Here is a 16,343-nt window from a genome sequence, read left to right as displayed (position 1 = left end):
AAGTACCAGTTTCTATATGTTACTGTCTACATATATACCAGTTCCTGGTTCCATTTCCTTGTAGCACAGTAGTTTTCAAAATCTCCCTGCTCCCCACACCCTGCCTGAAAAAAAGAAAAGAAAAGATACTCCTGGAGTTCTTTGGAAGACAGTCCAAAAATACATTTGTATTTTTGACAAAATCAGCCATATTTAAAGAGATAGCCATGTCAATTTGTTATAGCATTTAAAAATGGGCATAAAGGACTCCAGGAAATCTGTGGGTGGACTGTAGTCCACAGAAACACATGGCAGAAATTTGTTTTCCACAGTTAGTCTCAGAACACCAGCCAGAATCCTGTTCATGGTTATTCTGACATTACTTGCAGTTCCATCAGTTTATTAACTTGGGGCGGCACTACACAAGGAGGTATCTAGCACCTAGATGTGGTGGTTTAGTGGTTAAGACACCAGTTGTGATGATCGGAAGATCAGAAGATCAGCAGTTTGAGGACCGAGTGCTGCATGATCTAGTGAACTCCTGTCACTAGTCCCAGCTTTTGCAAACCTAGTAGTTCGAAAGCATGCAAATACAAGAAGATAAATAAGTAGCACATTGGTGGGAAGATAACACTGTTCGGTGCAGTCATGCTGGCCACATAACCGGCGTAGTCCTCGGACAACGCTGGCTCTTCGGCTTAGTAATGGAGATGAGCACTTCCCCCTACAGTCTGTTATGACTAGACAGTCATTTCAAGGGACTAGCTTTACCTTTAGTACCTACTTGCACAATGCATTTGCCCTGGTTGGCTCCAGGCACAGCTCTATCACAATCCTGCCTCCAGTGTGCAGCTGGGGTGCATGTGGGGGCATTCTTTATTGTTGTCTGGAGTAGGTCAAAGCTGCTCTTTCTTCCCTGACTATGGAACAACAACTGGGAAGCAGTTTGGAGCACCCCTACTGCAAATCCATGATTAAGTTAGCTGAGCTGCACCCAGGAATTATTCAGATTGAGAAAAATGAGTAGTTTTGCCCCCCCCCCCGACCACTGGTGTAGGAATGTTGGTAGAGATTTATGCTCCACCAATGTTCCCAGAGAAATAATCTTGGTTTCTGTGGAAAAGAGGTTGCCCACCACTTTGGTGATCTTCACCAACAATATACAGCTATTCATTTTCCTCCAGGATACTGTCTCCATTTACATGAATTGATGATCAGGCCCAGGAAGCCTGGATCAAACTTGGCATAAATGTGATATGTGGCTCAGTGCACCTTTTGCCCACTGGCATCTACTAAATGTATTGGAGGCAGGGCCACGGGGTGAGGTGAGGTAAATGAGAGCCAACAGTGTGATGCAATGTTAAATTGTATTAAGAGAAGCATGAAGTACAGATGATGGGAAATAATACTCCTCTAACCTGTGCTAATCAGGTTGTTTGTGGAACACTCACATCCAGTTCTGAATTTCACATTTTAAGAAAGGTCCTGACATACTGGAGCAGGATATGCTTAGGTTGAAAATAAGATTTAAGGAGAGAGACAATTGAAATATCTGAAGGGAAGGTTAGAAGAAGTTCTATGTTGTTCTAGTCGGCAGAACAAATAGGTAGAAAGAGTTAAGAATCAGAGTCTACATAAATGGTATATAGACTTTATCACATGGTGGGAAAATGAGGGGAAAGCAGGGGTTTAAATGGACATTAGCATGTGAAAAATCACATGATTGTGGGGAAGACTTTCACATGCATCACAATTAAAAAGGACTTGTCCTGGCAATAAACAGGTAATAACCAGCAACAAATCATTCATGTGGGGTGTTCCAGGACCTACCTACTACTGGCTCACCACCACTCCATGGAAATATTTCTTCCTCTCTCCAGGCCCTGCACCACTGCTGTCAGGGGCTGTGCAGAAAGCAGCCTTGTGAATAATAATACTGGTGCTCTACCCTGATCTAAATGGTACAATGGATCCAAGTGCATGCACTCCCTGGCTTTCTCCCCAATTCTGTCTTCACTCCAGACCTTTGGTGCACTGACTTTGCTCAGGTGCAACACACATACAAATACCATCTGGTCTTGTGTTTTGAAATCTGCCTTTTAAAATGGTTTTAAATATGGTTCTAAAGATTTTTCTTTGATTTATTATACTTTGCTTTGGAAGCCCAGGAGGGGGCAGAAAAGCAGTTAATAAATTTGTTGTTGTGTGCCTTCAAGTCCTGGTCAACTTATGGCAACCATAAGGCAATCTTATCATGGGGTTTTCTTGGCAAAAGTTGTTCAGAGGAGGTTTGCCATTGCCTTCCCTTTAGGCTGAGAGACTGTGACTTGCTCAAGGTCACCAGTGGGTTACATGGCTGAGCAAGAATCAAACCCTAGTCTCCAGAGTCATAGTCCAACACTCAAACCATTACACCACATACTTTTAAAAAATATATACATACTTATGTACATGCATACATATAAGAGAAAGGGACAAGGAAGGACGCAGGCCCTTGTAATGATGATTCCAACTAAAGTAGGCTCGACTTTTGCCTTAAAAACCAATTTAAAATCAGATCCCCTTTCATGCCTTCTGTGTAAAGATGCCCTTATTCTCTGACAGAACTGCTGACTGCTCTGGTCTGGGTCTGCAAGAGTCATCAAAAGTGAGGGAAGATGTGTCATTTGAGATTAATATCATTTCAAGCGGAAACAAGTTCTGATCCTAAAGATGGAATTAAACCACACACTTCCCACCTGTTCCCTTCATTAGCAGCCTCTTGAAGCTAAGGGATAGGTTCAGAAGCTTATTCCCCACTGTGAAGAGTGCCGCACCAGGAGTGGTCCCACTGAAATCAATTCGTCTCAGAAATCATCATGCAGCTGAGTTATGCTTAGGAGTGCGATGTATGGTGGGAACACACCGATGTGGTTACAAGCCAATTCTTTTATGAATTAATAGTTTACGATCTAAGCCTGATCAGCTTAGTGTACAAATAGTTCTGTTTCATAAAGAACAAAAGTACAAACAGATTGTGCATGTTTTATGTCTTTGCCACCTTCTAATTTCTAAATTTGACAGTGTTGTTTTAGATGGAACCATTTAATACAGCAAGGAGTACCAAATAATTCTCCATTTACATCTTGAGGACACAGCACCTAAAATGTTCTGATATTTTTTATGCTGGCTAGTGGATTTCACAGGTATGCAAAAGGGAAAGCAGTGGATTCCTGCTCTGGTTGACATATTTCTTAGGTTGATTAGAAAAACAAAAATTTCTGTGTGCCATGGGCCATTTAAGAGACCATGTTGTTGGATGGAGTGAGCTGGAAGCTACTAATAAATGAGCTGAGATATTACAGTAGCTCAGAGAAATGGTGGAAAGGCTGCTATGTCCATTTAAGAAGCCCCCAGAGGCAGTTGGAGATAGAAAATTGTGGATTTTTATACCGGTGTGTCTGTGAGCAGGTGGGTTTTATACAGATGGAATCTCTCTTATCTGGAATTCAGAAATCTGAAATATTCCAAAAACTAAAACTTTTTTCATGGTGGCTGAGATAGTGACAGTTTGCTTTCTGATAATTCAGTTCATGCAAACTTTGTTTCGTGCACTAAATTATTAAACACGTTGTATTATACTACATTCAAGCTCTGTGTATAAAGTGCATATGAAACATAAATGAATTTTGTGTTTATACTTGGGTCACATCTCCAATGTATCATCTTATATTGTTGTTGTTATTGTGTGCCTTCAAGTTGTTTCCAACTTATGGCAACCCTAAGGCAAATGTATTATGGGCTTTTCTTGGTAAGCTTTGTTCAGAGGAGGTTTGCTATTGCTTTCCCCTAATTATGTGCATATATGCAAATGCAGGCATTCCAAAAAACCCCTTCTGAAAGTTTGGTTCCAACCATTTTGGATAAGGGAATCTCAATCTGTATCTGGTATTTGTACATCCGTGCAGGTCAGAAAGAAGGAGATGGGGGGACTCTCTCTCTCTCTATCTCTCTAAGACCAACTAGTTTATCACACGAAGGAGATTGGGAGTTTATCCCATGAATATCCCGGAAAAAACGCGTGATTACATGAAACGATTTCACATGACATCACACAAACCCCATCATTAAAGTGGTCACAAAGAAGCATTAAGGTGCATCTTTTTACTTTCAGGATTTCAGCGACAATGTATTTCCGATATCACTTTATTTGTGCAATTGTGTGTGATAATCATTCACACAATTACTTCGCTTTATTTGCCAGATGCTTTAAATGCGCTTTAATCTCTCTTTAATGTTGAAATTAGCCCCACTATGATAAACCCCCAAGTGTTTCCATTCCACTTCTCTCTCTATCCTGGGGTCAAAAGAGAAAGAGAGAGGGAGACCCCAAGATCAAGACAGGCAGAGTGAAGTAGGGTGAAGGCACTCAGTCTGGGAGTGAGAAGGAAGTGAGGGGAATGTACTTGTGGGTCTGAAAGCAAATTGTGGGTACAGCATTCCTGATTGTCTGAGAGTGAGAGAGAAGTGGGGAGGGCATTCTTGTGGATCTGATTGTGAGAGAGAAGCAGCAAAGGTGTGCAAGAAAGAAGTGAGGGTAGTGGGTTTGAGAGTGAGTGGGGTGAGGGAACCTGCGGCTCTGAGAGGGAAAGAGAAGCGGCGAAGGCATGCTTTTGGGTCTGTTAGTAAGAAAGAAGTAGGGAGAATGCTCAGGGGGGATCTGAAAGGAAGTTGAGAGAGTGTTTAACTGGTTACACTCCCCATTCTTTTATTTGATTTAAATAAGGCTGAAGATACAGGAAAATCAAGTATTACCTTGAGAGAATGTATGTAGCCATTTTTCAGTCTATCCATAACGTCTGGAGGTAACAAGCTGGGTAGGTCTTCAGTTTTTATTTCTGGTCTAAGATCCGGATGTCCTAAGCAATTTTCACTTAAATAAAAATAAAAACAAGTTTCTTGATACAGTATGTCTACATTAAGGAGATAGTAACCATCTGGCATCCTACCATTTGTAATCCAAAGTGGTACAATCCTTTCACCTATTTCATTTTGCTGAATATATAGAAAATCAGAAGGAAACTACTGGCTTCTCCAGTTCACTTATGTATTATCAAAACAAAACAAAACAAAACAAAACAAAAAATCTCCCCCACTAAAAATAGGATGATAATAATTTGCATAAAATTTGTAGTTTGGTTGGGCAGGAGTTCATACAGCCTCTCAGACCTCATTCCCACTACAAATTCAATCATTTTTTGAATTGAATCAGTGAAGCGATTTAACGCCAAATAGACATTCACACTATTTGAGCCATGATCGAACCTACTCGTTTCAATTTAATCCACTTAGTGTTCACATTCAGAAATGAATTGATTCAACATGGAGTCGCCTCACAGGGATGACCATATCACAGGAACAGAATCGAACAGACAGCATGTTCACACTTGTGCTGAATCGATTAATTTCAAAAGAAGCAGGAAATGCCACGAATCAGGAAGAACTAGTTTAAGTGGTTTTAGTGCTGCACCCCCCCCCCTTACATTGGCCTTACATTGTTTTTGTAACCCTCAAGACTTCCAAGCTACCTAAACCAACACTCTTTTATCATTCTAATACCAATAATGATGACGATGAAACAAATACTTCTGAATTCACTTTTACATATATTGGAGGCCCTTCCTCCATTGTTTAACATCAAAAATAGCTGTTAATCAAAACCACAAGTAAGTCTGTATGTTTTATTTTGGTTCATTGAATTTTTGACAGTCTTTGTGTACACTGAAGGATCCCAGGGCAGAAAACTGTCCCTTTAACCCACCCAAGTTGTATACCTCTGGCACAAATGCAAAATGTAGATGCAATTATTGTAAGTGATATAGAAATTCAATATAGCGGGCCCTTGTTATCTGATGGATTGTCTGTGGATACCAAAATCCATGGATTCCCAAGTCCCATTAAATGCAATGGCATACTAAAAAGTTATCCCTTATTTAAAATTATTATTATTATTAATATTATTCTCCCACTTTTCCATAGCATCATGGAAAAATAGAGTTGGAAGAGATCACAAGGGCCATCCAGTCCAACCCCCTGCCATGCAGGAAATCATAATCAAAGTATCCCCAATAGATGGCCATTCAGCCTCTGTTTAAAGACCTTCAAGGAAGGAGACCCCCCACTCTCTTAGGGAGTGTGTTCCACTGTTGAACAGCTCTTACTATCAGGAGGTTCCTCCTAATTCTGAGATGGATTCTCTGTTCCTGGAGCTTGCATCTATTGTTCTGTGTTCTAGTCTATGGAGCAGTAGAAAACAAGCTGGCGCCATCTGCAATGTGACACCCCTTCAAATACTTAAAGAGAGTAGAGCAGAATAGAGTGGCACTATTACTTCCCTTGATCTAGACGCTATACCTCTATTGATAAAGTTATTGCTAAAGATGTTGAATAGCACTGGACCAGGACAGAAACCCGTGAGACCCCACTGGTCATTTCTCTCCAGGATGAAGAGTAGCCATTGCTGAGCACCCTTTGGGTTCGGCCAGTCAACCAATTACAAATTCATATAACAGTTACCTTGTGTAGCCCACATTTTACTAGCTTTTTTGCAAGAATGTCATGGGAAACCTTGTCAAAGGCCTTACTGAAATCAAGATATGCAATATCCACAGCATTTCCGTCTTCTACCAAGCTGGTAATTTTTATATATATAAAAAGAGAGATCAGATTAGTCTGACATGACTTGTTTCTCTGAAACCCATGTTGAGTTTTTGTGATTATGGAATTGCCTTCTAAATGTTCACAGACTCTCTGCTTAATGATCTGCTCTAGAATCTTTCCTGGTATTGATGTCAGACTAGAATAATAGAATCATAGAAGACCTCATGGGCCATCCAGTCCAACCCCCTGCCATGCAGGAAATCTCAATCAAAGCATCCCTGACAGATGACCATCCAGCCTCTGCTTAAATATCTCCAAGAAAGGAGACTCCACTACACTCTGAGGATGTGACTGGACGAAAATTGTTGAGATCCTCTTTTTTTTCCCTTTTGAAGATGGGGACAACGTTTGCCCTCCTCCAGTCTGCTGGGACTTCTCCTGTTCTCCAGGAGTTCTCAAAGATTATTGCCAATGGCTCCGATATTACATTTGCCAGCTCTCCCCTCTTTATTTATTATAAAACATAAAATCTTAACATCCATAACACACCTAAAACAATACAAAACATACAACCTAACTAAACATAAAATCCTAGTCTAACAATAAAAAACCTACACGTTTTAGACAGAACTTCCTTTACTGTTCAAGTTAAACTCACCTATAAATTATCAAAATGAAAAAAGAATTTTTCCACATAATTTTAACCAAAACATAATAATTTCATATTTGTAAATTTTGCCAGTTCTTTTAATACTCTAGGATGTAGTTCATCTGGCCCCAGAGATTTAAATTAATTTAGATTAACAAGGTATTCCTGTACTACCTCTTTACTTATTCTGTGCTGCATTTCTGCTATTGTGTCCTCTGCTCCATTATCCTCAGGTTGATCTCCCTTTTCCTTTTGTGAGAAGACTGAGGAGTTTATCACACATGAGGAATTTCTCTTAATTTCGAATGAAAAGAAAGAGGGGCCAGAATGCATTCACATGAATTTGCTAGTTCAGCGAATTTACATTAATTTGAATTGCATTCAAACTGGCTGCCCATTGCCCAAAAATAGCATGCCATTGCCTGAATTTGCGTGTGGTAGTCTATCACGCAATAATGTTAAACCCCATGATTACGTTTAGATTGCCATTGGATTATACTTCCAATTTCCCTTGTCTGATAAACTCCTGAGGCAAAGAGGGTGTTGAGTAATTTTGCCTTTTCTCTGCTCCCTGTTAGCATTTTGCCATCTTCTACACGTAGTGGCCCTATCATTTCCTCCTTTTTGCTGCAGAGAGATTGGAATTGAAAGCAGTTTACAATTTAAAAAAATCAATTAAAATCTACAAAAGTGAACATTAAACTGCAAGTAAACCGATGGCAAAATGAAGCTTTTCTTTTTGGAATTTATATATATTATCTTCTGAATATGGATGGTTGAATCCATGAATAAGGAATCCATGGATACAGAGGACCAACTGTACACCATAGTGGGACTGAACAATACTGTGACTGGGTGATCTTGTGCCTCCTGCTCAGAGCTTGGAACAGTGAACTGCACCTCCCAGAATCTCCCATACTGGCTGTGCACAATTTTGTGGACTACAATGCCCAGACTCCCACATTCTGGCTGAAGAATTGTAGTCCCCAAAAGAATGACTCCTTGCTCTATGATGGTTTATATTTCTTTCTGCTTTAGCAAGATGAGGCAACAAGAAAGGCAAACCAGCAAGGATCCTGTTTATGCTTTTGTCCTGTTTATTCAAAAAAACTTTTCAATGTTCTGCTCTCAGTTGGTCTATGATCTAGATGCTCACTGTTGATGGGCATGTTCAAGGCCTATATTCTCCCTTCTTATGGTTCATGACCATTAAACTGGACTTGAGTGGTTACCCCGTCAAAGAGAGACCTGGCCTCTGCAAAATAGTCTACAAGCTATCATAAGTTCAGTCCAACCTGAACTTCTAGCACAGATTTTAAATAAACCTGCAGTAGATCTGAGCAATCTGTCTGACCCATCAGCTGAATGCAGCCCACACAAGCAATAATTCAGGAGGACACAGTAACCTCTTGTTTGTGCTGCCTGAAAGGGAGTGCAAAGATAGAAAAGTTGCTGTCCCTGCTGTTTGGTCAGAAAGAGAAATTGCCACTGGTGCCAATAAACAGCTTCCCTCCTGGATAAAATTGTGATTAGTCAAATGGGAGAATTTTGTTGGGCGTACAGCACAGGAAGGAAATGTTTACCGCCCCCCCAACAAACACAGAATAGTGCAGTTCTATTCCTAACCCCCCCCCCCGCTACCGCTTTTAAGAAGATACATTGGCGGGATATAAACCGCCATATAGTACGTATTGTATACGTACTAAGGTTAGGAAGGGGCGGTGCTTCCGCACCCCCTAACCCTAGTACGTATTCAATACGTACAAGATGGCAGCGCCCCTTCCACAGGGGCGCCGCCATCTTTACGTACTGGACGCATAGCGTCCAGACGTGTCGCGGTGCCTATGACGTCGCGAATGGAGCTTCTTTTTTGCTCCACGCGGGAGCCGAGCAGCAAATGGCGCCGGCGGGGATGCGCCGCAAAGCGGCGGTTTGTATCCCGCCATTAATATTTTAATATAGAATTTCTGCCTTATTTTTTAATACTTTGCTGCCTTGCCTAATAATTTTAAAGCTCACACCTACGAACACATTAGATGCAATCACAGATTCAATGGAACTTGATTTTGGCTCTGATTTAGATCTTGCTTTTTCTTTTACTCTCCATATTATAATGATGCCCAAATTGGAGAGGGTCCTCATTTCACTGATCCGCATATCACGACTTAATAATCAAAACGAATCAAAGCATGAGGCTGCACCGCATGTTTCTAATTTGGCCTGGAAACATTTCCTAGCAGATGCTGTGCTTTGCAAAATGTCTCTTCGGTAGCAGGTTGGGAGGGGAAGATAAGGCTTGCTTAGAATTGAATTGGAAAGTGATCCTTAACAACTTATCTGTAGAACAATTCAATAAGGAAGGAGGAAAGGGGCTGCTGAACTCTGCCATGGAATCACGTGGTCATAGTGTTCTCTTATCTTGGCCCCCTTTTGCCCTTTCTGAATACAATGCATTCCGCTGACGCCCTGGCAATTTTCACTGGCTTCATTTCATATGGGAAACTGAAGATAACCAAGCTGTATCCAAAGTTTCCTGTCTCTAACTCATGCCAAGTTTTTATTTTAAAAAAGCTGGGGGAGAATGATACAGTTCTTTGAAATAATAGGCAGCAATGGATATTTGAACATTTGAAAGTGACTTATATACCACTGGTCTAAAGTTGGGGCTGTAAGTGGCCCCCTTCCAGGTCTTCTTCTGGCTCTCATGATCCTCTATTTATCACCACTGTAGGAAATGGATGGTGGCAGCACATTAAAAAAACAAGCAGGAAACCACATCTTGTTTCCTTCCTTTTTAGAAGGGATGGAGGAGGGCACCCTGTCCTACACACTGGCAAAGTTATGTGGTGGAAGGGATGCTCTGGTGCCCTCCTGCACCACAGACAGGATGCCATCCAACATTTCACAGATGAAAACTGGGACACATGTGATTAAGCTAGTGGTCAGAGTCTGGTCAAGTTGGCAAAGGTTATGAATAGGAAAGCTTGCACAAGCTGAGAGAGGCGGCACAACTTGCTTTTGCCTGAGTCTACTGGGAATTCTGCCTCTTCCTGTCTTTTCCTTCTGATGACTTAACGGAGTGCAGAACACTTTTGCACTTTGAATTCAGTTTGTAGCACTGAGAAATAAACTGAAAAGGTTTTTAAACAGAGGCTGGATGGCCATGTGCCAGAAATGCTTTGATTGTGTGTCCCTTCATGACAGAGGATTGGACTAGATGACCCTTCTGGTCTCTTCCAGCTCTATGATCCTATGGGCTTTATCACAAGGGGAAATTCAGGGGTTTAACCAGTGATTATCCTGTGAAAATCGCACAATTGTGATTAAGATTTTCACATGATGTCACGATTAAAGAGCCATTTTATCCTAGGAACAGCCAGGCAATAAACAGCAACAAATCATTGATGGGGAAAATCCATGGTTATTCCCAGGATAATGACTCTTTAACTGCAATGTGTGTGAAAATCTTAATCGTGAGTGTGTGATTTTCACAGGATAATCACTGGTTAAACCCTCGATTTCCCCCCAAAGTTCCCCATGTGATAAAGTCCTATGAAGAAATAAGATGAAGATGAAGAAATCATCAAGCGCAATTGGTGGACACAAAAGAGGGCCTTCTTGGTGATTGTCCCTATCTGTCTGTCTGTCTGTTTCTTGCTTTTCTCCCATGATTGTGACCCAAAGCGGCTTACAGTCTAAAAAACAGAGTATGATTAAAAACTTACAAAATTGACAATTAAAATGGTACTAAACTATTACAATATTAATAGGATCATTTGTTTAAAAATAATATGCAATTAAAAAAATAAAATCACTTAAAAACTGTACATTTTAAAACAATACACCACCTCCAGGATTTTCTTTTAAAATGTTCTGTTTTAAACACCCGTCTACACAAAAAGGTCTAGAGTAGGCCCATTGAATCAGGCGGATATAGATAAGTGTTGACCTTCCACTGACATCAGCTGAGTCAATGGTACTCTAGCTGGAACTAACCAGTAGGATTCATGCTAGGATTATCATTACACAGTTATAGCCTTTTGCTTCCAATTCAACTATCATAGACAAACAAAACAAACAAGCTTCATTTATATATCACTTCATAACACCTAAGCAGTGTCCAAGCAGTTTACAACTGTAAGCTAATTTGCCCTCAACAATCTGGGTACTCATTTTAGCGACCTCGGAAGGATGCAAGCCTGAGTTGAGCTTGAGCCCTTATGCTGGTCTTGAACTCACAACCTTATGGTTTTGAGTGAGTGGCTGCAGTACATGCATTTAAGCACTGTGCCACCAAGGCTCCTCCATTCCTGTACCCTGTCATAATTTCATCCTAAAGGGTCCTGGGATTCATAGTCTGGTGAAATACCTAGAATGCCAGCGAACTCTAATGCTGTAGTATACAATGAGGATTAGACCTCTCTATCAGAGATAGCCTAAGTACCCTGCCAAACTTCAAATCCCAAGATTCCATAGGATGGAGCCCTGGCAGTGTCCAACTTCTGTAAATATGTGGAGTAGATACACTCCTCATTAACCTCCATATGTAAAGGATGAGGCAGGAGTGGGGCTACAGAGAGTGGAGCAAAATGAGAACATTATCTCCTTAGCCAGTATGATTTCTGCCCACAAATGAACTTTTCCTTCAGTTCCCAAATTCTTAGCATTGCAATAATCTAAAACTTTTGTTGATCATTTAGAAGTACACTTTATGAATCCGAAGAAAAGAGGCAGGCAGAGTATCCAAGTGAATGGGAACATCACAAATACAGCCGTCTCTCCCTATCCACAAATTATATCCACTTGAAAATATTTTTAAAAATATAAATTTCAAAAAGAGGACCTTGATTTTCCCATTTTATAGAAGGGATGCCATTTTACTATGCCATTGGCATAGTAGGGACTTGAGCATCCACAGATTTTGGTATCCCTGGAGAGGACCTGCAAGCAAATCTCAGCAGATACCAAAGGCCCACTGTATAAGAGTTCCAGAAGGGAATGATTTTCAATGTCTCACCCTCGGCAATGCTACAAATTTGAGAACTGTAAGCAATTTTCAAGGCAGGGGGAGATAATTCTTATTTGGAGGCACAATGGTCTAATTTGGCCCTCTCTTATAGGAGAATAGCAATGGAAGGAATAGCTAGCTGCCTCTCATTCAGTGCTAGGTTTTCCAGACAGAATGACTGCAGTAGGCTACAGAATTCAAAGAACAGGAAACTAACCTGCAGTATATGTTAGTAACCCAATGGAGCAAGGCATAGAATTGGTTGAGTTTTAGGTAGCTTTGCTCTTCTTCCAGAATCCTTTGTAAACGTGAAGCAAGGGCTTCATGGAAAGCCATCAGGTATGTAGCACATACATTGAAGTCTCGTGGATAGAATTTCTGTACCCAGTCCACGATAGTCAACAGGTCTTCTTTTATGACTGTTCGAAGAAACCCTAAATATATAGACAGCCAAGATGCGTTGTCATCTTTCAGTGGTATAGGCACTTTATCGATCCTCCTTTTCACACTTTCTTTGACTGTTCTTTTCCAAAGGTTTCTCCAGTTTCTGGCTAAACCAAGTTGCTTCACAGGGACAGTGGGCACAGGGATATTTATTGCCCCAGCATAAATCTTTTCCTCCTCTTCAATTAAAGCTACAATCTCTATGATCAATCCCTTCACCTCCAACCTGGGAAGATCCAGGGTTTTTTCCACAATCTGCTGGATTTCCTTACAGATAGAATCATATAGCAAATTAGCATCTTTGACCTTCATTTTGTATTCTTTGGGGTTCTCTTCATATTGCTTGGCTTTTTCTTCAGCCAAGAGCTCCATTTCTAAACACCTGATGTTTCTGAATGCCTCCAAAAGCTGTCTTTTCTGGATAAGTTTGAATATTTCCATTACTAAACAAAACAAAACAAAACAAAAACAGGAAAGTCCATGAGATAACCTGGACTGGTATCACTGGAGAAATACAGATGGTAAATGTTATTTGGGGATAAAAAAGATCACATTCTTCCTGCAACCCCACAAAATTCTATTTTGACATAGGCTGAGAAGCAACATCAAATAAATGGAGTGTAACTTAACACTCACAGAGTGACGTGATTTTCTTTCTTTCTTTCTTTTTTTTTGGATTTATATCATTGATTCAAATGTTTAAAAATAATTAAATATTATTGTTAAAACAAATTAAAAACACATAGTTAACGCTAATAAAAACCATAAAGCATTTACAACACACAGCACAACAGAAGTAAAATTCATCCATCAAATGCCTGCCTAAATAAAAGTGTCTTCAACTGCAGGCATGAGGGCACTAAGGTGCTACTATTCCACTTTTTAAAAAGAAAAGAAAAAAGAACATAGAACTCCTGTGAATTATTGGTTTGGTCCAGTAAGTGGAGAAACTCTACAGAAGGAATTGTTCTTGTTGGTTCAGAAAGAGAGAAAGAGAAGAGAAAAGCTGCAGTTGCCAAGGATAAGGATTAGGCCTTTTTCATTTTAAATATGGGCTTTAAGATTTTATCCAAATATTGCTATACTACTGAGCAGCACAGGCAGAATGTCTTGCTGTCAAATTCTGCTCGGGAACCTTATTGGAAGGTTTTGATATGTGTTTGTTGTATAGTTATTGATTTGTTACATGTTTGTGTTATGTATATGGGGACTTAAACTGTGATGGTGTTTCCAATATTCAGTTATAATTGGCCTCATAAAACTGAGAAAGGGGTAAAAATGCATCTTCTATCGTCTAGGAAAAAATGGAAGTACCATAGGGAAAACACAGGGGAGCCCTCGTGGTGCAGTGGTTAAATGCTGGTGCCGCAGACACAAAGTTATGAGTTCAGCCTGACGGCTCCAAGGTTGAGTCAGCTTTCCATCCTTTCGTAGGTCAGTAAAATTGGGAGCAACTGGCTAACACTTTGTAAACTGCTTATAGAGTGATTAGTTCACCATGAAGCAACATAGAAATGTAAAGTGCTTGCTTGCACAGTGGAGCCATGATTAGTTGATAGCATCATGGAGGTATCCTTTAAAAGGTGATTGAACAACAACCTATGCAGGGAACTGGACAGGAGTGTGTCCCTGTTGGTTTTGCTTGATCTCTCAGAAATCACTGACCATAGTATCCTTCTGAGCCACCTTTCTGGGATGGGACTTGGGAGCAATCTTATGCAGTGCTTCCAGTCTTTCCTGGAGGGCGGACCCAGAAGGTGGTGTTGGGGGGACTCCTGTTTGACCCCTTGACCGCTGGCCTGTGGGGTCCCACAGGGTTCTATGTTGTCCCCTATGTTATTTAACATCTACATCAGCGGTTCCCAACCTTTGTTGGGCCACGACCCCCATTGCAGCCAAAGTCCCGCCCAGCGGCCTCCCAGATTGGTTTGGAGACAGGAAAGGGTGGGACTTCTGGCCGCCTACAAGCCCCAGCGGCCTTTGCGGTCAAAAGTCCCACCCCTTCCTGGCCTCTCAACCAATTAGGGAGGCCGCTGGCCAGAAAAAGGGGCAGACATCTGGCTGGAAAGGCTGCTGGAAGCCTCTCCACCTCCTCTTCCTCACCCCCTCCTCTTCCTTCATGCCGGCCAGGCCTGCTCTGGCCTGCTGCAGCCGTCATCGCATGGGGCTTCCATCGCTGCTGCTGCAGTGATGGTGGCAGCCGTATGGAGGAGGAGGAGGGGAAGGAGGAGGCGGTGGCAGTGGCGACTGCGGGGAGGAGGTGAGGAGGAGGAGGAGGCAGCGGCAGCCCCCATCCCCATCTTCGCACAGTGGTGGTGTTGGCGCCGGCACCCGCAGTATGTGGTAGACACCCATCTCTATTTCTCCTTTCCATCAGACTCCAAAGAAACTGTCTCTGTGCTGAACCAGTGTTTGCTGTCAGTAATGGACTGGATGAGGGCAAATAAACTGGTGCTTAATCCAGTCAAGGCAGAGGTGTTCCTGGTCACTCATAAGACAGGTCAGGGAACTGGGCCTTTGCTTGTGCTGGATGGGGTTACACTCCCCTTGAAATCTCAGGCTCGCAGCTTGGGTGACTCCACTCTGAGCCTGGATGCCCAGGTCTCAGAAGTGGCCAGGAGTGCATTTGCACAGTTAAAACTAGTGCGCAAACTGCACCCATTACTTGAGGTGTCAGATCTAGCTATGGTGACAAGTGCCTTGATTACATCCCGTTTGGACTACTGTAACACACTCTATGTGGGAGATGGCTGTCAAAGCAATTCTTTTTTCTACACAGAAAATTTGTTCAACAAAAGACTCGCTTTGACGACTGTCTCCCACATGAAGAGAACTTAAGCACTATGACGTCATGCAATAAGGCACGAAGGAAGCCACTACTCTCTGGTACCATTTCCACTTTGTTTCCTCATGCAGTAAAGCTCTTTGACTTTTTATGGTACAGACTGAGTCTTCCTTATCTGAAATGCCTGCAACCAGAAATGTTTTGGATTTCAGATTTTGGGGGATTTTGGAATACCTGTATTTGCATATATATACATAATGAGATGTCCCAGAGATGGGACCCAAGTCTAAACACAAATTTATATATGTTTCATATACACCTGATACACATAGCCTGAAGGTAATTTTATATGGTATTTTTGAATAATTTTGTATATGAAACAAAGACTGTGAGGATTGAACACAGTCTTTGTTTCATAGGTGTCAGTATCTTACCACCCATGAAAAAAGTTTTCATTTTTAGAATATTTTGGATTTGGGAATTCCAGATAAGGGAGACTCAACCTGTAACCTGTTTTATGATTTTCATAAAAGATTACTTATGCATGTTGCAGGTCAGGCACCCAGATTTTCCAGTGTATATCAGGATGACCTAGAAAACAGGTAAAGACATCTTCCATTTCTTACCAGACAGTAGCTCCTTCAGAACATCTGTTTCTCCTTCAAGCTCTACATTCTTTTTTGGAATGCTGTTGTTTTCTTCTTTGATCTGGTCACTGTCTTTTATCCGTTTCAAATGTTTAGAGATGCCTGCAACTCCTGTTGTTTTCACTTTCACAGATATTAATGTATTTGTAAAGCTCAGTCTTGCTTTGAGACCGTTGTTGGGACTTTTGGGTT

The 16,343-nt window shown here is 41.3% G+C and overlaps 2 protein-coding genes across 2 annotated transcripts in view; both read right to left on the bottom strand.

The window, feature by feature from the left end:
- The window catches only part of LOC121934963 (cytochrome c oxidase assembly factor 8), a 723,331-nt gene that overhangs the window by 668,317 nt on the left and 38,671 nt on the right, over positions 1-16,343 (bottom strand). The window lies entirely within an intron of this gene.
- EXOC3L4 (exocyst complex component 3 like 4) overlaps positions 1-16,343 on the bottom strand; it is a 75,626-nt gene that overhangs the window by 46,390 nt on the left and 12,893 nt on the right. The window contains 3 exon segments of the mRNA XM_042446538.1: positions 4,774-4,891; positions 12,493-13,162; positions 16,131-16,343. The exon segment at positions 16,131-16,343 is cut by the window's right edge and continues 4 nt beyond it. Coding sequence (XP_042302472.1) covers positions 4,774-4,891; positions 12,493-13,162; positions 16,131-16,343 — 1,001 coding nt within the window.

Source organism: Sceloporus undulatus, chromosome 1 (assembly GCF_019175285.1).
Source record: "Sceloporus undulatus isolate JIND9_A2432 ecotype Alabama chromosome 1, SceUnd_v1.1, whole genome shotgun sequence".
Taxonomy (NCBI): Eukaryota; Metazoa; Chordata; class Lepidosauria; order Squamata; family Phrynosomatidae; genus Sceloporus; species Sceloporus undulatus.
The sequence above is the reverse complement of the archived record's forward strand: the minus strand, read 5'-3'. Positions and strand labels throughout refer to the sequence as shown.